This window comes from Centropristis striata, chromosome 12, assembly GCF_030273125.1.
Source record: "Centropristis striata isolate RG_2023a ecotype Rhode Island chromosome 12, C.striata_1.0, whole genome shotgun sequence".
Lineage (NCBI taxonomy): Eukaryota > Metazoa > Chordata > Actinopteri > Perciformes > Serranidae > Centropristis > Centropristis striata.
In genome coordinates this window covers 34151824-34179509 of record NC_081528.1, presented here as the reverse complement: position 1 = coordinate 34179509, position 27686 = coordinate 34151824, and the positions used below count along the sequence as shown (strand labels likewise).

General features: G+C 35.7%; 1 protein-coding gene across 1 annotated transcript; it reads left to right on the top strand.

The window, feature by feature from the left end:
- Nucleotides 1-230: 230 nt before the first annotated feature.
- Nucleotides 231-27686, top strand: slc9a6a (solute carrier family 9 member A6a). Its single transcript, XM_059345771.1, has 16 exons — nucleotides 231-670; nucleotides 6352-6551; nucleotides 7406-7483; nucleotides 7640-7716; nucleotides 8088-8200; nucleotides 10238-10343; nucleotides 13524-13665; nucleotides 15000-15105; nucleotides 16523-16611; nucleotides 17334-17447; nucleotides 17635-17746; nucleotides 19198-19351; nucleotides 20663-20693; nucleotides 20777-20862; nucleotides 22602-22707; nucleotides 24319-27686. Exons 1-16 carry the CDS (start codon nucleotides 307-309, stop codon nucleotides 24589-24591), a joined length of 2151 nt encoding a protein of 716 aa, XP_059201754.1. The 5' UTR covers nucleotides 231-306; the 3' UTR covers nucleotides 24592-27686.

Here is a 27686-nt window from a genome sequence, read left to right as displayed (position 1 = left end):
GAAAAGCGGCGAGATTTCGAAATAAGAGTCTTCATTTAGAACTTGTCTCATTAGATGTACAAATACTCCGTAAAAAGGCTGAATCGATACCTTTGTTTATTTACAAGTCTCATCTATTACACACAATCTGTAATGAGGTGAATTTTCTTCATAAAGGTTAATCTTAACAAGCGACATTCTGTTCTGGTGCTTTTACATCGAAATAAACATTGTACACTTTCTGGAAAGAATAGTTTTCACTTCCGGGCCGGAATCGATTCCTCTGTTGCTGTCGTCTTTCTGCTCTCTACTCCCCCCAGTTCGTGAATGATATTAGCACAAAGTTTGCTTTTTATCCACGACGACACTGCAGCATTTGACCACCGAACAGCCGAAATGGTGTTTAAAGTAACTGTCAACAGCGCCCGGAGGGCAACGAGGACGCTGTGGCTGCTCCTGCTAGTGAGTCTGTCTGTGAGCATCTGTGTTTGCAGAGCATCTTCTCCTCAGGAGGAGGACAGTGCCATGGAGAACATCGTTACGGAGAAAAAGGCTGAGGAGAGCCACAGGCAGGACAGCGCCGACCTGCTCATCTTCATCATGCTGCTCACCCTCACCATCCTCACCATCTGGCTGTTCAAACACCGGCGCTTCAGGTTTCTGCACGAAACTGGACTGGCGATGATTTATGGTGAGATGCTCCAGCGTGACTTGGTGACGTCAGCAGTGTCATGACTATTATTCTGTACTGATAGATAGATAGATGGATAGATATACTTTATTTATCCCAAGCTGGGAAATTACAGTGTAGCAGCAGCATTACACACAGAGACAATAACAACACAATTAAATAAAAAGAACAACCTAGGCATACTTCAAGCAATAAAATATAAAAATACAATAAAAATACAATAAAATATAACGTGTCTAAAGAAGGAGTAGAATAGAATTCCAGTGCAGAATAAATATGAATATACAGTATAAAAATGTTGGTGCTATGAAACAAATAAGGTGCAATGAACAGTGTGCATAAAAAACACATAAAGTGCATAGACAGTATGTAATGAACCAGGTTATTATTTGTTATTGTACAGTGTGATGGCATGTGGCAGGAAAGATTTTTTTATATCTGTCCCTATGACAGCAGAGCTGTCTGGAATAGATTTGCATGTCAACATATCGCCTCATTCTTCCATCTTACTGGTTTCTGAACTAACTGGTACCCATACTGTTGTGTGCAGCTGTTTTCTGCCTCATTTAGCAGATTCGTCACATATTTGATAAACATATACAGTCATGGAAAAATGATTAGCCCGCTCTTGTTTTCTTCTTGCTTTCTTGTTCATTTTAATGTCTGGTACAACTAAATGTACATTTGTTTAGACAAATATAATGATAACAACAAAAATAGCTGATAAAACTTAAATTGAAGAGCTGATATCTAGACATTTAACATGGTTTTATTGATAATGATTTTGGTTATAATCTATAAAAACGTGGAAAATGTCTAGATATCAGCTCTTCAATTGAACTTTTATGAGCTATTTCTGTTGTTGTCATTATACTTGTCCAAACAAATGCACCTTTAGTTGTACCAGGCATTAAAATGAAGAAGAAATGGAAGAAAACAAGGGTGGTCTAATCATTTTTTCCATGACTGTACAGGTGATGGTTCATGAACAATTACAGTAGTGATCAATATAATAGCAGTCCAATGTGACTAACCAGATTAATCCAGGTTTTTAGTATATTTTTTTTATTGCTACATGGCAAACAAGGTACCAGTAGGTGCAGTAGATTCTCAGAAAACCAACAAGACCCAGCATTTGTGTTATGCAGCTCTTAAGGCTATGCAATTGGGCAATTAGTTGAAAGGGGTGTGTTCTAAAAAATAGCAGTGTCTGCTGTTGACTTTACAAACACAAAACTATTTTGTACAAATTTTTTGGTTTCTGGGATTTAGCAATCCTGTGAATCACTAAACTAATATTTAGTTGTATGACCACAGTTTTTTTTATAACTGTTTCACATCTGTGTGGATGGAGTCAACCAACTTGTGGCTCCTTTCAGTTTTTATTCCACTCCAAGATTCTCTAACAATATTCCACAATTCATTTACATTTCTTGGTTTTGCTTCAGAAACAGCATTTTTGATGTCACCCCACAAGTTCTCAAAAATTGTGTTTTAGTGAATTGCAATTCAGCTCTAACCGATCTTGCAAACATATATTATACTTATATTTTCATGCTTTCATTTTGTGTATAGGTGGCTATGATGTAGTGTTCACTTATACAACAATATTATCCACAGTAGATATGAGATGCAACCTGGAAATCGCCAGTTAAATGTTTATTAAAATATGTGACGAATCTGCTAACTGAGGCAGTACAGAGCTGCACACACGAGTACGCAAACCAGTTAGTTTGGAAACCAGTAAGGACACAACACCGGCAATGAGTTACTCCGCTGTGATGTGTTTTAGTACATTTCTGTAAGGTGACAAGCTTAGTTTCCCCTTAAATTACATTCAAGCAGCTAAGTAGTCTTAGCATGAAAAAAGCTGCCCAGAAATGTCACTTCTCTACAGTTCGGTCTGGTTAAAGCCAAGTGTGAATTTGCTTGAAATAGGCGTCACATGACAGGACAAACACCACTCACTGAGCTGTCATTACTCTTTGGTGGCTTTTCATTTCTTGCGAGTTGGAAAAAAATTCTTAAGCCAACCTCTAAAATAAGCATTACACTTTGTATGATGTTATCTCATATTCTCATATAATATGATGTAATCATATTCTAGATCTAGAGTTTCCCCTTACAACCTCATAAGTACTGCTTATCAATAATGAGTAAGGAAGTTACAATATTTTTAATTTTAAAAAATCATTTAGCAGACGTTTTTATCCAAAGCAACAAACATGAGTTGCACATGAATCATATGACCTTAATATGCTTTGCTCTGGCCTTATAATGTGGTATTACCACAGGACTGGTAATTCCCCCTTAATACGAGACTATGGTGTATTGTTATGTAACAGAACTCAAAACTGTATTTATATAACTCTAAATTAAGACATACCCCATTCTAAAGGCATTCATAACTGCTTTATAATGACTACTTTATATGCATGCTGATAAGTAACTGGTTAATTATAAATGGATCAGGGATGCATAATATCAGGAAAATATGCAACAACATTGTTAATTATTGCAGAACAACATACTTAAACAGTACAACAGATATTAAAATGTGCTCAGTATTCCATCTCGCTGCTTTCAGTTAAATGCAATAAACAAACAATAACATAACATACTGCTGGTTGAATTTAAAAAAAAGAAGAAAATAAATTATTTCCAACGTTCTTTTATTAAACAAATTTAAGATTAAACTGAACACTACAAAGCGGGAATTAGAAGGAATGACCTATTTTAAAGGGATAGTTCAGATCTTTTGAACTGGGAATGTATGAGGTACTTTTCCATAGTCAGTGTGTTACCTGCAGTGGATGGCGGTCGGCACGCCTTTATTTTGGAGAAGTAGGCAGGAGTACCAACACAGAAGCTGAGAAATGTAATGCAATGGACGGAGTAGCAACAAAACATTATTTCCCAATAAAAGTCAACGTCAATTTAATCTTCGCCTTGTCATCAATCAGCCTCTCTCTTTGCCTCTAGTTTCCACAGAAGTTTCCTCTCACTCTGTCGGTTGTTCAGTCTGCAAAAGTTCTCCTTCTGTTTCCTCTGGTTCCTAAACATAACCTCATGTCTCCACAGTGAGCAGCATTTCCTTGTTGCTGACATAATCACTCATTTTAAATAGATTTTTCTATTTGTAGTCTTTTTTCCATAAACATGAAGAATTCGACCAAAACAGCTGATCTGCAGTGTGATACAGTGTTAGGCACAGCACTGATTATGCCGAGGAATACAGAAGTTCAGCGGTTGAGGAAATGTAAAGCTAAAGAAAATAGTTGTTTGACGGCAAGGTAAAGTTGTGGAAATATTTATAGACTTAGACTTTATTCTCCCTAAAAGGGGAAATTATTTTCCACAGCACTGTGCATGTTGGTCAAAAGGTAAAAACAACATGTAGGGTCAGATGGTGGCTGAGGGGGGGTGTGGTGTCGCACGTTCATTGTGGTTGCAATGTGCGTTTGGCCTTATTGTTTCATTCTGTAAGGTCTGGTGCTGGGAGACAGATTATACTGTCAGCGGATGTGGTTATGCATGGGAGTTTGGCCCGGTTAATAACATAACATATTGAAGAAGCAGGTAGAACAGTATAATACAATGGGCTTAATATAGCATATGCTTAAAATTATACTTCCCTTTCTGTGAAACTTTTTTTAGGTGGCTAAGTGCCCTGCTGGCCTCCATCTATTGTAGCTCATACACTGATTATGGATAAGTACATCATACAACCCAACATCTGAACTATATTTAAAGAGCAGTTTCCTCCTAATACCCTTTTCAACTTAGTGAAAAAAATCCCAGAATGCAAAATCACAAAAGTCTTTCCTTAAGTGTTAATGCACAATCATAATGACGATTACGAAGAAAATCAAAAACTATTGTGCAGCTTTATAATGAATGAGAAGTTTTTCAGGCTGTGGTAGAATCATGTTACACCCACAAAATACTTTCACTTACGTGGCCTGATAGGCCTTTTTCACCACAGACCTCTCTGACATGTCAAAAGCTTGGCCTACTGGAGTTCTTATATGGCACGGAGCCAACATGAGCAGTGTTAGCTTTTCCTGCTTGATAAGTCTGATATGAAAACATTAAACCTGTTGTTAGCAAGAGTTGGCATGTGCAAACTGTGCTTGACTGACTTGTTAGTTTTGTTTCACCGTCCTGGCATCAACTTACAAATTGATGTTTGGCAACATCATTCCATTCCCAGCATAGCTTCTTTAAACTTCCTTCTGACGACAGGTTTTATCAGCTGATAAGCAAGAGCAACTGAAAGTACCTGAGTGGCTGCGTAGCACCTTTAACAAGAGTCTTTTTGAGTTGTCATCTCAGCACTTAGTATTCCTAATTTGTCTGACACATATCTGACAGGACAATTTATTCTCAAATGGATGTTTTCATACTTTAATTTCATAGCAAAGGCTCCGTTTTTGTCATTTAGTCTGGCTTTGTGAGGCTAAGACTTTCTTACTGGAACATTTGATGGCTCTCTGCAGCTGCAAGCAGCACCAGCCTTAACCTTCACTCCTCTAGTCACATCTCTTTATCAATTTTGGCTACTGCCTGACTGATATGGATTCATTTTTTTTAGATCGATACCGATTCCAATTTCAGAGGGAAAATAATGCACAAATAACTGATATGGCAGCAGTTATAGTGATTTTTTTTTTTAAACTGGAAAAAAAACGGAGCTTTTCTATGTTGATTTTGCACTGAAATAACTATGCAATGGTATGCAAAGGCTTCTTTCTTAAACAAATATCTTTTGTAAAGAGTATTAAACATTATTATACATTATAAGCACAGTGACATTGTCAACCAGTTCTAGTTATAAGCACTGAAAAGAATATATAACACAATATAATAAATAGCTTCATGACTCAATTCCTAAATCAGCCCAAGCAATGATTTCTGTTTTATATGTTCCATAACATAAAGTTTTCATATCAGAACACATATACGTATGCAGCTTACATTAATCAGCTCTACCCCCTACCCTCTGCACTGCTAAAAAAGAAAAGTTGGGTGAACTCAAAATTTCAAGGCAACAAACTTCGATAAAATTTTAAGTTGGACAATTAAACTAAATATTTTAAGTTTTGTTTTTGAGTTTGCTCAACTCTGAATTCAGATTTTTGTCAACTCAACTGTAAGTTGTACTAACTTATAATTTTACATTGTAATAACTTTTAATCCTTACTTCTGCTAACTTCTGCAATGTGCTGAATTGGCACGATTGTAACGCTGCTATGAAATGTCAGCTAATGTTGCGACCACAATTTTGAGTTAGCATTGATACGCTAATGGCTACTCTTGTAGCTGTAACAAGCAGCGCCACTATCAGTTAGCCGCTAGCATCAGTTAGCCGCTAGCATCAGTTAGCCGCTAGCTTTCGCTAATGACCGAATTTCACCGCTTTCCCGCATTTCACAACAAATAATAAGAGTTAGCAGAACTATTGTCCCTTGTTGTGAACCCCAACTTAAAGATATAAGTAACAACAACTCACAAACTTGTTTTTGAGCAGACAACTGGCTTCCTTTGTTGTGCTAACTTACATTATTGCCCTAAATGTCAATAATTTATATTTCCAAGTTTTACCAACTTAAATCACTGTTTTAGGCCAAAAAAAATACAAGTTGGCTTTTTTGCAGTGAGTGTGTTCTTTCTCACCCCAGGTGTACTTGTTGGCGTGGTCCTGCGATATGGCATCCACGTCCCTCGGGACATCAGCAACGTGACGATGAGCTGCCACGTTAACGCCAGCCCCGCCACTCTGCTGGTCAACGTCAGTGGCAAGTTCTACGAGTACACTCTGAAAGGAGAGATCAGTGCCAACGAAGTGGACGACGTGCAAGATAATGAGATGCTGCGAAAGGTACGGGACCTCAGTCATGTTGGAAATTTGATGTTTGGCCACAAGAACTTCTATAGTGCCACCATTACTTACATTTCATGGAAATATTGTAAACATTATCTATATATTATCTGCCTGATGATTCATTTTTTCCTACTGGTTCATGTTCATTTTGAGGAAGTTTGTTAGATTTGCCTTAAAGTTGCTGTTTTTCCTCATTTAATTCTCTTTTATTTAATTTCTTTTGCTTTATTTTATTATATTTTCTCCAAGAAAACCTACAAACCATATTACAACAGAGCTGGTCCATTAATTTTAAAAAAAGAACATAATGAGCCACTGCAAGTATATAATAAGAGACACAATGTGTTAAAATTGAATGATAATTATCATATAGATGGGCTGAATCATGCTTAATGTCCACAGTTCAGACTCTCTCCACAGTAATTATCCACTCAAGTCCAGATTGTTTCTAACTCCCAGAGATTCTGATGATTTCTTCCATTTCTCCAGTAAAAGATGTCTGCACAAATGGATATAATGTCCTTTCTCAGTGCTACAACCTTGGAAATCATACAGACAACTTTTAATAAGGACTGATAAAGATTTTCAAAAAATAATCTGGTTTTAGCTGTAATGTGTTTAGTCTGCCTGTGTATAAATGCTGCCCTCTTCCCCATCCTGTCATTTTACTATTATAATAACTTTTTGATTGTCCTGGAAGCTATTTCCTGCTGCCCCCGATGTGTCATTTATGATTATTTAACTCATTTAAGTTTTCCAATAATGCACCAGCCAAGAAGTATTCATTAAAAACAAGTTTGTCCCTCTTTAAGTCTCATTTTTAATAGTTCATTTTGTGTGTGTGACCTCAGGTGACCTTTGACCCTGAAGTGTTCTTCAATATTCTCCTGCCACCAATCATCTTCCACGCCGGCTACAGCTTGAAAAGGGTACAGTAGTATTTCTCTCTACTGTTACATGAAAACTAAATGTGAATAATTTAAACCTCTTTTCAATATGAAATACTAAAATGCCCCTTTTCCTTCTGATCTTTAGAGATAAAGTATAAAAATATAGTTGACGTGTTTAGATGTTTTCTCTTTCAGAGACATTTTTTCCGAAACATGGGATCCATCCTGGCCTACGCCTTCCTGGGGACAGTTGTTTCCTGTTTTATTATTGGGTAAGAATGCTACTTTTCAAAAAGAGAACATTAAGTTTATAAAGATTCTGTATTGTAGACATTGTACGACAGAGCAGTGTTGTTTTCCACCATTGTTTTCTTGATAATAACCAAAATCATTATTAAAAAAACATGGAAAATGTCTAGATATCGGCTCTTAAATTAAACTCTTATGAGCTATTTCTGTTGTTATCATTACATTTGTCCAAACAAATGTACCTTTAGTTGTACCAGGCATTAAAATGAACAAGAAATTGAAGAAAACAATGCTTTGAAATGTTTTTCCATGACTGCATGTCAATTACTGTAGAGGTAAAGTGCCCGTAATGCCACTGAAGTGGTTGTTGTTCATGGTGTTGCTCCTCCATCAGGTTGCTGATGTATGGCTGTGTGGTGCTGATGAAGCAGGTGGGGCAGCTCGGTGGAGACTTCTTCTTCACTGACTGTCTGTTCTTTGGAGCCATCGTCTCAGCCACAGACCCTGGTACGTATGCTTATTCGTTATATGCACATTGACTCAGTTTAATTTCTTTTATTGAGTTTAGTTTTCACTGACGCCATTTTTTTCACAATACAAAGTCTGAGGTGCAGATGTGATCGCAGCTCGTAAAACATTTTTATTATTATTCATTATTTTTATTATTTATTATTATTTTTTAACACCAACATTTTTATACTGCATATTCATATTTATTCTGCACTGGAATTCTACTCCTTAATACATACTCCTTCTTTAGACACTTTATTTTTACATTACATTTTATTGTTTTATTTTGTATTTTTATATTTTATTGCTCTATCTATCTATCTATCTATCTATCTATCTATCTATCTATAGTGTAAAAACTGTTGTGAAGCGCATTGGGAGCTCAGAAAACAAACAATTTGAATATTTTTGTGTGTGTATCGCACTGAGCTTTTAAAGATTCAAAAAGAAAGTTCATTGGGAAAAGTCACTGTACAGTCTACACTACACTTTTGATCTTTCATGTGATATAATTTACAGCGAGCAGAACATTTTTCAACAACATGAAATCCGTGCAAAAAAACCCTCCAACAATGTGCATGTAAAAGACAAAAGAAATGTACTTCCCCAGAGTACATTACACAAGTTCTCCTCTTCTTGGTGAATATCCTGTTTCTCTGGTTCTTTGTGAGTCCTGGTTCATTACCGTCACCTGCCAGCTAATTGACGCATTTTGGATCACTTGAGAAGACTGTTCAGAAGTTGTGAAGAGAGAATCAGCTGCTTTGATCAGCAAGCCATGTGCAATTAGTTATTGTGCAAATTGTATACAATTCTTCTTTGCACAAATGTGCCAAAACGTGTGAAATTTGCTCGAATGAATGAAAAATTTGAATCTCTTGTAAACAAGAAAATAATAAATAAATAATGAAAATGGAAAAAGAAAACAACCAATGAATTCAGAGATTTTAAAAGCAACCCCACATTCAGTTGACTACAGCACAAACTGGGGATTTTTTTCGTATAAATATGCACACTATTCTGAATTTGATGCATTCTGTTTTTATTTATATTTTACACAGCATCCCTACTTTTTGGATATCAGAGTTGTAATTCACATTGAAGAATTGAGCCAAAGCACAGAAAAGAAAGAAAAAAGAAAATGTTAAAAAAAAATTTTTTTTAACTGTATGTAAAATGTTTGTTTAAATTCTGTCAATGCAAGTCTTGTATTATTTCGTATTTCTTTGACGCACAAGTATAATATTGGGTAAAGTAAACGCTAACACTTTATAATAAGGTCCTTAATAACCATTAATTAACAAGTAATAAGGCATTGTTCTCGCTGTAGATCCGGTAGTTGCAAAAAGCATAGTTAACTTATAGTTAACTTATAATAGATGAGCAATAAAGTATATTTTAATATCAATAAGCAAACAAAATAAGATTAATAAAGGCATGGCAAAGACATAATGGGTGGGTCATGGGTGTTTGTAATGCCATTATTAACACTTATATAAGCTTATAAACACACAATAATGTTAAGCCTCCTCACTGTCCATTTTTAAAACTCATCTTAAAACCTATTTTTATTCCTTGGCTTTTAACCACGCATGAGACTCTGCTCTTGTTTTTAGTGTTTTTCTGGTTTGCTTTTATTTATTGTTTTTTTAACGAATGAATATAATGAATATATTTATTTTAGTGTTTTATTTATTTTATTGTCTCTTGTTCTGTTTGTTTATGTACAGCACTTTGTTGCGGCTGTGGTTGTTTTAAAGTGCTTTACAAATAATGTTGAGTTGAGTTAATAAGCATCTTGTAAGGACTTACAAGGGCCTTATTACTTGTTAATTAATGGTTATTACAAGGACCTTAATATAAAGCATTACCAAGTAAACTATATATTAATAACTCACATACTTTTTACTGTATTAGTGGATATTACAGAACTGTAATACAGTTCTTGAGAGCCCGTTCGGTCTTGCTCAGTGGTGTGTGTGTGTGTGTGTGTGTTATTTGGCTCAGTTGTAAGTTGTTCCTCTGTGTTCACAGTGACGGTCCTGGCTATCTTCAACGAGCTGCAGGTCGACGTGGATCTGTACGCGTTGCTGTTTGGAGAGAGTGTGCTCAACGACGCGGTGGCCGTGGTCCTGTCCTCGTAAGTCATCTTGGAATCACGTCACAGTCGAATAATGAGTGCGTCCGTCTGTCCCAAACCAGTCTGAATGTGCTCAGAGCTGCTAAATTTCTCCTGAGAAAAATGGTGAAAGCGAACGTCGTGCTTCTGTATCGATCAGCCGGCGACCTTTTGAACTAACCTGATATCAGCTTCTCATTACCACCAGTAGAAACACGAGGTGTTCCTGAAGCTAACGCTCCCCCTCTGCATGGGACTGTTATTATTTCCACAGAATTATAAATGATAATGTCAGGCACAGCGGAGGGGCCGGTCCCTGCGGAGAGACTCTGACCAGCCCAGTGAACGGGTGCACTAAGTAGAGCATGGCATTGTTTGTCTTTGTGGTGCCTTGGGACAAACATGACAAATCACCGGCCATTTGTTTTTTGACTCTGGCTTATTCATCCAAAGATGCAGAACATTTCATTATTTATTCATTTATTTTTCCTGTTTTTTTGGGTGGGGGGACTATTTTTAAAGCTGTGAGTCAGCAACAAACACATTCCTATTATTTTTGAAGGCACTGTAAACAAAAGCCTCGACTAAGGCAGGGTGCCAGGAGTGCTTATAGACAAAATGCCGAGTGATTTGTTCTGTGAGTGTGGGGGCTGTGAAGGAAGAGGGCGAATATATCACTTTCGATACATTTTATCGCAAAAATACCTCAGCAAAATATGTGAAAAATTGCTTTTTCCCACTGACAACTATGCTGATGAATTGTGAATAATTCAGCTGCGATAAAACCCCTCTTATCTCAAACTCCAGTTTTAAAACTGAAGTATTTTCAAAAGCTATTTTGAAAATCCTTTTTTTCCTCCCCAGTGTTGATACCCAACTACCAGGTGACACAAAGTTGAAGTATAAAATGAAAAACTTCATCTTCTTTGATAATAAAACATACTTTTAAGTAGCAGGACAGCTGTGACACACTGTTGCTGCCTTTGGCATCGTGAGAACATTATCATACAATTTTAATTTTTCTGTCCAAACCATTTTCAAAGCAGACTTGAGTGCAGTTTATTTTTATGTTAACTAAGAGTAAGGAAAGCTCTGCCGTCTCTTTTTCTTTTTGGAAATTTAAAAATGTGTATTTAGCAGCATGTAATAACCTCCTTTATTCTGTGGAAACAAGTTCCCTTTCTTCGGGTGACTGTTAGTGGTGAGATTAACAGAAGTAAAATCCCCCTTTTAATCCATCTTTATTGATTTTAACAGCAACACAGACATACAGGACACCTGAACAGAATCTCCAGTGCAACAATTGCAGATTTAACACACACATTCCTCCACACCACCAATAAAAACACAAATAAATTGCATTGGTTCAGAATAGGGTGATACACTTCAGGTTAAATACATCTTATATTAATGCACTAATTGTTGGACATTGGACATTACATATAATATATTCCCAGGAGCTTCCATAATATGGGATAAATATGTCCTCTCTGATTTTACTCCATTTAGCAATCCTCAGCCTACCGTCCAATAAAACTGCAACTGACGACTATTTTGAAATCCGATCAGTCATCGATCATTGAAATGATTAGTCGACCAATCGGATAATTTATTGCACAGTTACTTAATGGCTCCTATTCAGCTATCAAGCTTAAATTTTTAGTTGTAGGTTCTTTTAACAATACAGACAATATATATGACTTCTTTATTCAAAATGTGTCTATATGTATAAGCATATTTATGTTATAAAACTGCTGCTGATTTAGCCACTACTAATAGGCTACAAAAGATAAAAAACAAGATAAAAATGGAATAAAATAGTAATAGTAAATATGAATGGGTTTGGAGAAGTAATGCACTTTAAGGAGAGGTGAGAGCAGCCAATACAGCGATGCATTGAGATATTCTGCTCCATCGCACGCTGGATCATGTGCCCACTGCGTGACAAGGAGTGCATCGGTAACACTTTACAATAACCATAATTTATAAATGGTAAACAGATTAAACAGATTTATTAATGTTAAATCATCATTTATAAACCGTATATAGGCCATTCAGAATGGTAAATACATAATTTATTAATGTTTAACTAACTGCATCATTCATAAATGACAAATAGATGGTATATTAATGTAAGTTTATAGTTACTTTACCATTAACAAACAATTAAATTATAATTAATAGTTTATCAGTAGTTTTAGTTGCACTCATTATAACATTTTTAACACCATATTAAGTATGTTAATGATTTTGAAATGATTCATATACCTTTAAGAAATTGTTTTAAAACAATAAAAAAATAAATATGTATAGCACTTTGTAAATGGTTAATGATTGGTCTATAAACCATCTATAAACATCACTTAGTTGGTTATTGTAAAGTGTTACCAGTGCATCCACTGTTTGGCACAGACAGTAATGATGTCACTCCTCAGAAACTCTCCTCCGGAAAACGACAGCAGGTCTGAGCGCGGCTTGAAAAACGGGTTAGGGTTAGTCGACTAATTGTCAACAATTAATTTAATTATCAAATTTGTCCGCAACTAATTTGTTCATCAACAATGTTGACCAATCGTTGCACCCCTACCGCCCAATTGATCAGAAGCAGATCTTTTTTCTTTTTTTTAAAGGTGTCTTTCAATCTTATGATTAGCTAGATTTAAACCTAGTATGAAAAAGCTCAAGTTTGTATGTAAGTCCTGGTTACTATCTCTTAATGCTTCCCAGCACCTTTTTTTGAAACGAGTACATTGCCAACACACAGTAGCATCACTTCAGTAGACTTCTAAACAAGCCACTTTGCTATAAGTTGAGTGTAAACACTGAAATATCCAGATCGACTCTTTGGCTTCAACTCTCTGACCTCTACATTACTCTGCTTTTCTCTTTATTTAAACTTACACGAGTGAATGTTTTTGCTGTGAAAGCCTCTTTATCAACAGAAGAAAAAAACAGAAGTGTTATCAGAAAAGTGTCCTCACTATTGCAGTGGAATGTGCAGTTATTGCCAGAAATATTATTTGCTATAAGAAGACTATTTGCATTACAGATAGGGAGTGACATCATCGTTTGCACTTTTTGTATAGAGGTGATAACTTTAGCTTGATAAGCTGTGAAATTTATGTTTAACTCTATAAACCTTCAGTCCGCAGTGATTTATCTTGATGTTTGACATGATTTTCTCTCTCTTTATTAAATCAGGTCTATAGTGGCGTACCAGCCTCAGGGGGACAACAGTCACACCTTCGAGGCCATGGCGCTGCTCAAGTCTTTCGGGATGTTCCTCGGAGTTTTCAGCGGCTCCTTTTCTCTGGGAGTGGCCACTGGCGTCGTCACTGCTCTCATATCTTTTTTGTCATTTAGTCATTTAGTTATTTATGTATAAGAAATAGCATTTTTTTTTTTTTAAACTTAAATTTTATTTCAATTTTTGCAGCATATACAAACATATATATACAAATTCACATTTAGTCTGCTGTTTTTCATTTGTGATCTGCTTAATACAGCATTAAAGCATATACATCAAGTCAAATATGTATAAATGACATGGTTAAACCAAAGTAACACAAACAAACAATAAGTAATTAAATAATAAACTGTGTTAATGGAAATAAATCAAATTAAATTAAGTGAAATAAAGTAAAATTAAAAAAAAAGGTAACATGAGATTATTGCATTAGTATGGTCATGGCAAGTCTCCATCTGTTAACAAATATATCTTTTTGAAGCCTCAAGCAGTAAGTTATTTGTTCCATGTGATAAATTTCCCAGACCTTCTCAATCCACATATTGTATGTTGGAGGGTCTGGTTTTAACCATTTCACAGTAATACATTTGAAATAGCATTTTTTAAGACATGTTTGAAAAGCATTGTTAGTGTGGCTCTGTCTAGTTTTACTTGAAACGCACACTTCAATTATGGAGCGTGAGGATGTAGTTGACGCGTGTCTTAAGCCGAAAAAATCCCACAGTTTCTTTCTTATGGTTTATTGAAAACCTTTCGTTTGAGCATTACAAACAATAAAGTGCAGCAATCAAAAAACAATAATAATAATTATGAGCATGGTCAAAAACTAGTGTGCTCTCCTCGTCTCCATAATCCTAATTAAAACAAAGAATGCAATTATGACGTTACACACATCTCAGCCAATAAGAAGAGTGCAATTCATACGAACCAATAGGCATTCTTACAATCTCAATGAAGAACTATGAACTACAAATCTGAATTATTTACCAGCTTTTCCACAATATACAAAATGGCTCTAACAAGCATAAACAGTTAAATGTTTAACTAAATCTGAATTATTTACTCAATTGTTAATTTTATTATTAATTTATCGAACACAGAATGGTGCAGCCCTGTTTTTTGTAAAACAACAGAAAAAAAAAGAAGAAGATAATAAAAGTGAGTTGATAATGGGACTTTTTACAATTTATTTTTCTCGTTTGAAGAATCCACTTGAAATTGGTGACAGTATTTTGAATTGTCTGCAATTGCTCCGTTTAAAGCTGTGAGTCAATTTGAAGAAATCACTCTGCTTTGAAAAGTAAAATTATTATAATGTCAGATTTTTTCAAGGGCTCCTGTTAAAAGAAAAACAAATCAGTTCTCAGATGTTATTAAATTGCTTTTATTTTGCAGTGTCTTTGTTAAACTCCTTGACTTGTCGTCTGTACGTGACCAAGTTCACTAAACTGAGGGATTTCTCGCTGCTGGAGACGGCTCTGTTCTTCCTCATGTCATGGAGCACGTTCCTGCTGGCTGAGGCCTGTGGCTTCACAGGTAACACACACACACACACACACACACACACACACTCACACACTCACACACTCACACACACACACACACACACACACACACTTAAACATTTAAACATGGCACTAAAACAGCCATGGTGCAGAGGGCTGTGCCAAAACGAACGTTTCTCTCTGACAAATTGATATGAGAATGTGTTGCTCTGATAGATAGATGGATAGATAGATAGATATACAGATAGATAGATAGATAGATATACAGATAGATAGATAGATAGATAGATAGATAGATAGATATACAGATAGATAGATAAATAGATAGATAGATAGATAGATAGATAGATATACAGATAGATATACAGATAGATAGATAGATAGATAGATATACAGATAGATAGAGAGATAGAGAGATAGAGAGATAGATAGATAGATAGATAGATAGATAGAGATTGAGATTATTTATCCCAAGCTGGGAAATTACAGTGTAGCAGCAGCATTACACACAGAGACAATAACAACACAATTAAATAAGAACAACCTAGGCATACCTCAAGCAATAAAATATAAAAATACATTAAAAAATAAAGTGTCTAAAGAAGGAGTATGTATTAAGGAGTAGAATTCCAGTGCAGAATAAATATGAATATGCAGTATAAAATGTTGGTGCTGTGAAACAAATAAGGTGCAATGAACAGTGTGCATAAAAACACATGAAGTGCATAGACAGTATGTAATGAACCAGACTATTATTTGTTATTGTACAGTGTGATGCCTCTGGCTTTGGGTGTTATGGATGATGAAGAATATTTTGTGATATCCTATATAATTTAATTTGTTAAATTGTTATAAGTTTGTTTTGTGTCTGAAACTGTGTTACTTGTGCTGCTGCCTGTCTTTGTCTGGACACTCTTAAAAAATATTTGTATTTTCAATGTTTTAACCCTTAATAGGGCACTCATTGAAATAATTGCAAATTCCAAATTTCAACCCTAGAGAATATTGGAGGATATTACATACTGCCAGAATGTGTAAAAAAAAACATATGAAAATATTATTTTGAGAAAAAAGTTTACGAGATTAAAGTGGCAAATCTACAAGAAAAAAAATGCGTAGATTTATGAGATTTAAAGTGTTGAATCTGGGAGAAAAAAAGTATTTTTTTCTTGTAGATTTGCCACTTTAATCTAGTAAATTTGCAACTTTTTTCTCTAAATATTACCTGAAGTTACCAAATATAGTTCTTTGCCTGATAAAGGGTTAAATAAAGGTTAAATAAATAAATTAAATGATAAAATTCTGTTTTGCAATTAAGCTGGAGAGACTGAGCTGCAGCTGCATTTACATTTAAATTCTCTGTGGAGCAAATATAAAATGTGATTGGTAATCATCAGTGTTTGTTGATCTTCTAACGGTTTCTGTGTCTCGGTCCCTGGTGGCTGCAGGTGTGGTCGCAGTGCTTTTCTGTGGGATCACTCAGGCTCACTACACCTTCAACAACCTGTCTCCTGACTCCCAGGACAGGACCAAACAGGTCAGACCTGGACTATAAACACACCACCACTCATTCTCTTTCTTTTTGTCCTTAATAACCATTAATTAACAAGTAATAAGGCATTGTTCTCACTTTAGATCCGGTCTTTGCAAAAAGCATAGTTAACTTATAGTTAACTTATAATAGATGAGCAATAAAGTATATTTTAATATCAATAAGCAAACAAAATAAGATTAACCCATTGAGGCCTAAAACGCCTGGAAAACCTCTGGGCGATTTTAAAATAAGCCCCTAAAACCTGAAGTTTTCTGGAAATTCAACCAAAGTGTCAACGCTTCTACTAAATAATAGATTTGTCAGCCTCTGTAGCAGATAGAAATGAAATTCAAAAAGTATTTGAGAGCTTATACAAATACTACAGAACGACGTATCCACTTTCCAGGCTTCAATGGGTTAATAAAGGCATGGCAAAGACATAATGGGTGGGTCATGGGTGTTTGTAATGCCATTATTAACACTTATATAACCTTATAAACACAATAATGTTAATAAGCATCTTGAAAGGACTTACAAGAGCCTTATTACTTGTTAATTAATGGTTATTACAAAGACCTTAATATAAAGCGTTACCAAAAATACTTGAATGAAAGAGATAACTAGGGCATTACTGATGAAAAGGGAATCCAAAATTAAAAGTGTACTTCTTTCAAGAATAATGACACAAAATAACCGCATTTATAAATGTTTCTCTTGTCTTGCAGCTGTTCGAGCTGCTAAATTTCCTGGCAGAGAACTTCATTTTCTCCTACATGGGTCTGACGCTGTTCACCTTCCAGAACCACGTCTTTAATCCCATGTTCATCGTTGGAGCTTTTGTATCTTTTGCATAAAGGAAAAAAAATCTGTAGCACACTCACATGTAAGTATTACTGTAGGAATCTGGAGCTGACACCAAGCACCAAAGAGCAAACGGTAATTAATTTAAAGTGGCAGTTAAATAAGCCTGGCACAGAGTGAGGAGACTTCTTGTCGTGTCCTCTCCTTAACCTCGTTCCCACCCAGGTGTCCGTGTTCCTGGGGAGAGCAGCCAACATCTATCCTCTATCGCTGCTTCTTAATCTGGGACGACGCAACAAGATCAGATCCAACTTCCAGCACATGATGATGTTTGCGGGTCAGTGATAAGATAAAAGAAGCAACTTTAACTGTCTATATTGCAACCGCTGTGAAAATGTGTAAGAAGGAGATTCTTTTTTAGGCCTTTTATGGCTGTGCACTGAAATATTTTAGTTTCTTGCAGCTTACTCACTGTGAGCAGATAAAAAACAACAACTTGTGAATGAAGTTTCCTGACTTGTCTTGTACGGGAACATATGTACTGTGTGTGTTACACATTTACATTGCAAAAAAGTCAACTTTTTTTTTTGCCTAAAACAGTGATTTAAGTTGGTAAAACTTTGAAATATAAATTACTGACATTTAGGGCAATAATGTAAGTTAGCACAACAAAGGAAGCCAGTTGTCTGCTCAAAAACAAGTTTGTGAGTTGTTGTTACTTATATCTTTAAGTTGGGGTTCAAAACAAGGGACAATAGTTCTGATAACTCTTATTTCTTTGGTGTGAAATGCGGGAAAGTGGTGAAATTCATTAGCGAAAGCTAGCGGCTAACTGATGCTAGCAGCGCTGCTTGTTACAGCTACAAGAGTAGCCATTAGCGTATCAATGCTAACTCAAACTTGTGGTCGCAACATTAGCTGACATTTCATAGCGGTGTTACAATCATGCCACTTCAGCACATTGCAGAAGTAAGGATTAAAAGTTATTACAATGTAAAATTATAAGTTAGTAAGACTTACAGTTGAGTTGACAAAAATCTGAATTCAGAGTTGAGCAAACTCAAAAACAAAACTTAAAATATTTAGTTTAATTGCCCAACTTAAAATTTTATCGAAGTTTGTTGCCTTGAAATTTTGAGTTCACCCAACTTTTCTTTTTTTGCAGTGTAGGCTAGCAAAGGGTTGGATTTATTAATATATTTCTGGAAGATTTCCAAGCGAAGTTAAACTTGGGAATTTGGGAATTTTTGCACAGTTTCAGTTGGAAAAAGATCTAATCGTGATTGTTTTGACTGATGTTGAAATAGCAATACGATTCCTGATATTGAAGGGAATTGGTGATTTTTGCAGTAGCGTAATTTCTTGCGACAATTTGTACCAAACCATGATTTTTTCTTAAGTCTAGAGAATTAATATTAGAATTAGAAGAAGAATTATTATTAATATTTATTTTGCCTTTAACAAAAAGTGTGGGGTATTTTCAGTAGTCTGTACTGCAATTTTAATCAAATTTTGATCATTTATGCAGCCTTTATTTTAATTTAAAAACTATACCTTTTTTAATAGTGAACTTATTTGGGATGAATTACACGCAAAAAACCCAGAACGCCCATTTAATTGAGTTGTATCCATGCTCTACATTCATTAGCTCCATCACATGTACAGGTGGTTGTACATGTTTATCCGGCAAATTAATTTATTATGTATGAAAAGGCTTGTGTTTGTCTGACATAGTAGTTACAGAAATTGAATTTATTTCCATATATCCCCCATAAATGATTTCTTCAGGACTGCGAGGCGCGATGACCTTCGCCCTCTCCATCAGGGACACGGCGACATACGCCCGTCAGATGATGTTTTCCACCAATCTGCTCGTGGTCTTCTTCACGGTTTGGGTTTGTGGAGGTGGCACCACCCAGATGCTCTCCTGCCAGCGCATACGGTAGGTTTCTCTTTCAATACATCCCGGGGTCAGACCGGATCAGCATTTGTTGACAGGTTTTTTTTTTCAGTTCAGTTCAGTTCAGCTTTCATTTCGAACATGTGCAAGTAACACAACAAAGTAAACTCAAAAACAAATAAATCCAATGAGAATAATCAAAACAAAAAAAATAGCAATAGTCAAAACAAAAGCTATAATGTGAATGCAACATGTCCGAAAAGGAGTAGGATGAAGCATATGCTTATTTAAACCTTCTCCACTACTCAATTAACACTTTTTTTCTTCTTTTTTTCCTAAACATACATATTTAAATAATACATATTTACAAAAAAATAGAAATAAATAGATTAAATAAACAAATACATGAATAATTTATCATTTATGAAAACACCCGGTTGTTAAAGCCCTTCTTCCTCCCTGTACCTTGTGAAAACCATGTGTTTGTACCGCTTTTTATATTATATGTATATTATATATACACTACTGGTCAAAAGTTTTAGAACACCCCAACTTTTCCAGAATTTTATTGAAAATAATGCAGTTTAATGTCTCAGTGTACTCTGAAATTAATGCATATAACAAATACACAATTGAAGTTAAGAAAGAAATCAGAGAATCAATTTAGAAAGGAAAATGTATTCTAAACTTTAACTTTAAGTATCCACCTTAACAGATAGAACAGCTGAACACACTCAATGGAAATCAAATATTCTTCAGAAAGTTCTTCCCAACTCTGTTGCAGAAGTTCCCTTAAATGTGGAGCAACTTGTAGGTTGTAAGTGATCAAGAAAAGTTGGGACACCTGTAGGAATTGGTAGCAACTTAGCAACTTTAAAGGCTTGATCAACCTCCGTTGCTGCAGAACTGCTTTAAGTTTTTAATCCATTTCTTGTTCCCTGAAAAAGGCGTTTTTGTATAATTCTGAAATGTACATTATTTTTCAGTTTTGGTTTAGCTTACCTTTTTTATTTACCTCTGGCAGTTCACCACTTACCTTTGTACCCTTTCAAGCTGTTCATTGGACTTGAAATTGTGGTGTTCTAAAACTTTTGACCGGTAGTGTATATATATATATATATTTCTCCAGACTTTATGTCCTCCATGTTTAACTGGTTCATCAGGTTAAAAACTCCCAGAATCAATCGGTGTAATCTTTGTCTCTGCTCCGGTGAATGCTTGAGGCTTTTTATAGTACGCCCACCTTTTTGTGCAACCTTGCTGCTCAGGAACTTGCTGAACGGGGGGAACACGCTGTTCTGCTCTAACGGTTTTTAACTGCAGCTGATTAACTTGTGTTTGTTTCTTTGACAGAGTGGGAGTGGACTCTGATCAAGATAACTCTGTAAGTGTGGCTGTTTTAAAATACTTTCTGCTATAATGTGACTGAAAGAAAACTGCTAAACCACATTTTCTGTGTTTGCACAGATGAGCATCACTGAAGGTTCAGAGAGAAGGAGCACCAAACAGGAAAGTGCCTGGCTTTTCAGAATTTGGTACAACTTTGACCACAAGTATCCTTTGGCAGTAAATGATTAGTGATTATCAAAGTCATAAATATCAGAAATGTATTTTTATTATGCCTCTGCACTGGCGATAACTGGCCAGTGGCATTATTTCCTCAGATATCCATCCATCTACTCATCTGTCTCTCTATCCTTCCCATCCTCATCAATAATTTGGCACAAATGTCCACTTGTATTCAAGAATAAACTAATTTGATTATGGTGGTAAAAACTCAAAGTTACTGTGACCTCACAAAATACTTTTTTGTCCATAACTTAAGAATATATGTGTTAAATTTCGACAAACTTTCACACGTTTAATAGGATGAAATGATCAAGTGATGACATTTCTGAACCAGAAGGTCAAATTTCAGCTTTTTAATGTGACATCCTAATATTGTTCAACACCAAAACTCAGGAACAGAGGGGGAGACATTTAGTTTGATACTGAATTGGTGACCATCATCTTGGGTATCTACCTTGACATTGTAGTGATTGTATAGATCCTCTCTGTGAAGATGTGCGATGGATCTGTTTTAGAATTTTTAGCTTTTTTTGCAGCAAAGTATAGTCTCCTGTCATGGCTACAACTCTCTGTTCTGTTCTATCCTGTTCCTCTGATAGTTCGCCACCAGCTCATTCATTTTGTTAATAAGTGACTGTTGTTGGCCCATGTGATGGAGCTCTCTATCACTCCTCTGTACTCCTGTAAAACATAGTCTATAAGTGAAGACAGCATGTTTCTCACTGGAAGTTATTCACTGGAATCATACAACCCTGATCCCCACAAAGTTAGGACGCTGTGTAAAACATTAATTTAAACAGAATGCATCAGATTCAGAATGAGACATATATATATATATATATATATATATATATATATATACATATACACATACATATACATATATATATATATATATATATATATATATATATATATATATATATATATATATATATATATATATATATATATATATATACATATATATGTATATATATAAATACATATATATATATATATTTACAAGAAAGTTTAAATATTTATATATATATATATATATATATATATATATGTGTGTATATTTACAAGAAAGTTTCCTAGTTTGAGCTTTAATGTCTCTTCTTTGTACTGTGGTCAGTGGGATGTAGTTTTAATTTAGATTCACTAAATGCCTTTTATTAAATTCCTTTAAAGTCTTCAAGACATATATTATATGAGTCTGGACATACATGGATGTGAACTGCAACTTGACTGTTTGTTTGAGGTGGTGATTATAGTTTTGCATGTTTTAGACACATGAATGGCCTCTGAAGAAAACTGCACCTTTTGACACAGAAACCTTTAAAATAAATAAATAAATAACACAACAGAATATTACAATAACAGCATAAATCTTCACAATATCAGAAAATATAAGAAAAATATATACAGTACAAAAACTATTTTTTTTTTAAAACTTTGAATGTTGGATAAGGAAAAAAAATATATATATGACATCAAACATGTTATTAATGTAGTTCACAGTGTCCGTCAGCAGAGGGAGCACCATGTACAGACTTGAAGACAAATTATCTATTTTATTAGCTTTTAGCTTGAACAAGAGAGCTGATTATGTTGTGTATACAGTTCGTGAGCATTCATTAATCAACTGTACAAGAATCCTCTGTTCTTCTTGTCCTACCACTCTCTCTCAGTTCTTGTTTTTTATGTAACATGTCCTTGACTGGAGCCCTCTCTCCAGCTACCTGAAGCCCATCCTGACTCACAGCGGCCCCCCTCTCACAGCCACGTTGCCTCCTTGCTGCGGCCCCCTCGCCCGCTTCCTCACCAGCCCTCAGGCCTATGAGGTCAGACACACAGGAGCTATTTCTGGCTGAACTGTGTTTGTTAAGATTTATCTTGTATTAACAGATGAAAAAAAAAGTTATTTGGATGAGTCATGAAGCTCGGAGGGCCGGTTTGAAACTTAACCCATAAGAACCCAGACCCAGTTATCCTTAAAGGACATTTCTGTTGTTTTTTTTTTTTTAAATACTACCCCTAAATGTCAAAGATCTGTGATGTGACTGATACGTTACAATAGGTGTTTATGGTATTTATGATTATGATATTTCTTATTTTAAAACTAGACACATTTTCTGCTTCGGAGACACAAATTTGCCTTTTTTCTTTTGCATCTCCATAACGAATATCAAAATTGTGACTTTAATTTGTTCAAGAAATATGGTCAGAACAAGTTTAATGCAATACAGGACACCCTATTAACGGATTAGAATTGTTAAATGGGTTATAGCCTCATAACAAAAAATAAGCTTTTTAAAGTTAGCTACTTTTTCACATTTCTATTTCCAGTTACAGCCATATTTTGGAGAAGTCACTTTTTGACACAGTCACATAACCACCACACCAGGGTGTTGAGTATACGTCGCTTAGGGATTTAATGAGTTAAGGTGAAGCATAAAGCTGAATATGGGAGATTCTAGAAGATTTAAAGTGGTTGTTACACTGGTGTCACCATGGGTTCTTATGGGTTAAAGGGGTAGTTCGGATGTTTTGAAGTGGGATGATGTGAGATTTTTGAACATAGTCAGTGTATTCTTGTCTATGCTGTCTTTGAAGCCACCAGACTCATTCGACAAAAACAGTAATTTTAACTCACAGAAAAAGGGAGTAGCTGGTCTAATGCTGCCTCCATCTGTTACTGTTTGTTAGTATTATTTTATGACTTTGTGACAAAATGTATTTTAGCTACCTAAAAAAAGACAATATATATATATAATATTCAGAATTTCTTTAGCTATGGGATCACCATCTACTGTAGGTTGTACAGACAAGGAAACAATATAATTTTTAACCCTTTATCAGGCAAAGAACTATATTTGGTAACTTCAGGTAATATTTCGAGAAAAAAGTTGCAAATTTACTAGATTAAAGTGGCAAATCTACAACAAAAAAAGTTGCAGATTTAAGAGATTTAAAGTGGAAAAAAAGCAACTTTTTTCTCCCAGATTCACCACTTTAACCCTTAATAGGGCACGCATTGGTATACTTGCAAATTCCAAATTTCAACTCTAGAGAATATTGGAGGATATTACATACAGCCAGAATGTGTAAAAAAAAAATATATATATATACAAAATAACATTTTGAGAAAAAAGTTTACGAGACTAAATTGGCAAATCTACGAGAAAAAACCCCCAACTTTTTTCCCCCCACTTTTTTCTCGTAAATCTGCGACTTTTTTCGCGCAGATTTGCCACTTTAGTAAATTTGCGACTTTTTTCTCAAAATATTTCCTGAAGTTACCAAATATAGTTCTTTGCCTGATAAAGGGTTAATCAGATTCACAACCATTTTTTAAGTAAAAGTTTACATTACATAGTAGTTCTAGAGTGTTATCTTGTGCTTTATTCCAGTTTGTGTAAATATCTGCCATCGTTCCTCTTCCCTCCCACCAGAACGAGTGCCAGCTGAAGGACGACGACTCCGACCTCATCCTGACAGACGGCGATATAAACCTGACCTACGGCGACATCACAGTCAGCACGGACGCCTCAGGCTCCCACACGAGCGGCGGCCCGGCCTTTGCTGGCGGCGCCACCTCCGATGACTTGGACAGGGAGTTAACGTACGGAGATCACGAGCTGGTGATGAGGGGCACGCGCCTGGTGCTGCCCATGGACGACTCTGAGCCGCCCTTTACAGACCCCCACCACCGCTTGCGGATGTGAAGGAAGCATTTTGCCGCAGACCCAGACACGCCGTCCAACTCTCTCCGACCCGAGCCGTCAAGCAAAAGACCAGTACCTGACACTCCTCCTTCAACTCCTCCTACTCTTTTTTGCTCTTGCCTCATTCCTCTTTTTTTCACACACATTTCCTCAATGTTACATTTTTCCTCTTCCTAGCGGCAAATCACTGTCTCTACCTCATTCTTGCTCTGCTCGTTCCCACACCTCTCTGGCATCTGCCATTACTGTAATATAGTCTTTATTTATTTGCAGGGTTTTTTTTCTGGTATTCAATTGAAAGTCTTTAGCTTCAAGCTGTGTGTCAGTCACCTTACTGTAGCATTGCTCAGAGGTCTAGCAGCATGTGTTAGTGTGTAAATGCAAGTACCAACCACTAGCTAATTTGTCGATGTACAGTATATCACAAGAGTACTATAACTTTGATATGCATGCTGAGGATGCTTGGTGTTTTCTTCGTATGGGAGTTTGAGGGTTTTCGTGTTTTGGGTCTGACTTTGAATGTTGCTGCCTTCTCTCTGCCGCATCAGAGGCATGCTGACCCAGTGGACAACTTTACTGTACATTTTGTTACAATCAAGTGCCTGGGAATTGTAGTCTTAAGCCTGGCAGCCCATACTGGATCAACTCTTGGAAGCAGAGCCAGTTCAGGATGGGCCGTCCTGCAGTTGTAGTTTTCCTTTTTAAAAAAGAAAAAATACATCCAAAAAAAACTAAACAGACACCTCTGTCCATAAGGTAGCAATATACTCAGTGGGCTGTCAGTTTGTGCTACTCGCCTGTAAATAGTGTGAAACAATGTGATGCCACTGATGCAGCGTCACCTGGCAGTGAAAGTCGTGGATCTCTCCCAATGACCTTTGACTGTGACATAGAGACGGACTTTACACCTTATTTTAGAAGCTGATGTCGCTCACAGCAGAATGAAGGGCTGTTGTTCCGAAAACAAGATCCAAATTAGTTTTAACGGAGAAAGTTTAGTGCCATTTCTGTCCTGCATTTGGACATTTTGTGAAAAAACTGAATGCAGACGACCTTAAAGTGTTTTGTATTATTTTTGCAAAAAGAGCTGAAGAACTTAGAGCTGAGTCACATTTGTCATATACATTTAGCTTTGTGCGTACATTTTCTATTACAATCGTGCGTTACTGCTGTAAATTTGGATGAAATTTTCTCTTTAAATGAACCTGAAAATGACTTATGGATGAATTTGACACTTAATGAACTTCTCTGTAGGCACATAAGTGATTTTGTGAGTAGGATTTTGGCCAATCAGAGAAATGAATCTTTCTGTATGATTTTTTGGTAGGCTGTTACCTATAATAATTATTTTTATTATGAATCAATCTGACAGATATTTTTATTGTAATTAATTCATCTCTTGGTCTATAAAATGTAAAATGCCAATCACAATTTCCCAGAGCTTGGGACATATTTAAATGTTGTTTTTTTCTGATCAACACTTGAAAACCCAAAGATAGTCACTTAATAATCAAGAAAAAGTAAAGAAAGTATTAATATTTGAGAAGCTGGAAGCGGTGATTGTGAGACATTTTTGGATAAAAATCAAAGAAACTTAAATGTTTAAATGATAAAACGTCATCTGACGTAACGATTAATCAACTGATTGTCACAGCGCAAAATTTTATACATTCATGTCCAATTAAAAATAATAAATAATTATAATAATAATAATAATATTACATTTTATTTAAACAAGCTTTTCAATTCACCCAGGCATACTTTACAAAAACACACTTAAAAAAAAAAGTCCAAAATAAAAGAAGGTAAAGTGGAAAGAAAAATTATAATAAGAAAGAAAATAATAATAATTAAATACAAGCATACACATGAATGAATAATAAGGCATTAAGAAGCAAGACATCTGAGGAATATTCTATGATTATTTGATTGTGATTATTTTTATAATTATTATCCCTTCAACCCTGAAAATTATAGAAATTGAACTTTGCACTTTGGCAGCTCATTTTTATGAGAACAGCCAGAAGAAAACAACAGTAGTTGTTGATTTGCTGGATGTCTTTGTCTGCTGTGCACAACAGTGTCCCTGAGGGTTTAAGATTTAATGGTTATATTTGAGCATTAACTCAGTATATAAAACATTTTGGTGCATTAAAATACTATTAAAAAGGTACTTATTGATGGATGTGTTACATGTAACATGTAGTCTAATGTCAGTGTTGGTGCAAAAAGAGGACAAAAGAGTTTCGGGAGCTCCTTACAGCAGCTGTTGATGCTGCTGTTGGTTTAACAGGAAGCGTTGATAGGGCGTCGCTGTGGAAACACTTTGTTGACGTTGACGGGAGCCAGAAAACACTCCGGACATGGTGACTTAGTTGAACACAACGGTTTTTGTGGTTCAAGAAAAAAAATTGGGTGTACGATAAATGGATGCAAGAGGATGATGATTACAGGGTTGCAGAAAAGACTGAAAGAAATAGATGAAAAAAGAGATCATTAGGCCTGTTTGTATGTGTGTTGGTGTGTCGGGGACGATACAGAGGTCGAAAGAAGGGCGGGCATTTGGATATCTCTTTTCCTTCCATGGTTATCTTCTGCTGTGCAGGAACTTGTTGGTAAAGGGTTTTTTTTTAATCAGGCAAGCCTCTTGACTCCACATCGTCCAGGAAATGATTTATTCTTTCTATCGTTTTATACTTTTTGTTTGCTGTTTTATTTTGTGGAGGGGAGGGGGAGAGAATTTGCACTCATCCATTAGGAATGTTTTATTTTTTTTGCTGTAATATTTTATCGAACAGCTGCTTTTATATGATTTACCTTTTTGTTTGGAAAGTTGTTGGAAAAAAAATGATCAGATCCACATCATGGATCTTGGATGAATGTTCAGTAGAAGTTCATTAATGTTTCTTTGTAAAGATTTAATTCTACATCGCAGTGGCGGCCGAGATGGTTAAAAATCCTTTCATACTGCTGTTCCATCTCACCACCTCACCATTCAGGACCTTTGTGTGTGTGTGTGTGTGTGTGTATGTGTGTATGTTCGAAATGCTATTGCCATGACCTCTACAGAGCATGAATCATTCATCTTGAGCTGA

Bases quoted from the DNA above. Each gene is read 5' to 3' on its own strand.
- slc9a6a (XM_059345771.1), top strand. From the start codon at position 307: ATGATATTAGCACAAAGTTTGCTTTTTATCCACGACGACACTGCAGCA. The intron at 671-6,351 runs GTGAGATGCTCC...TTCTCACCCCAG, and splicing joins TGGACTGGCGATGATTTATG to GTGTACTTGTTGGCGTGGTC. The intron at 7,717-8,087 runs GTAAGAATGCTA...CTCCTCCATCAG, and splicing joins GTTTCCTGTTTTATTATTGG to GTTGCTGATGTATGGCTGTG.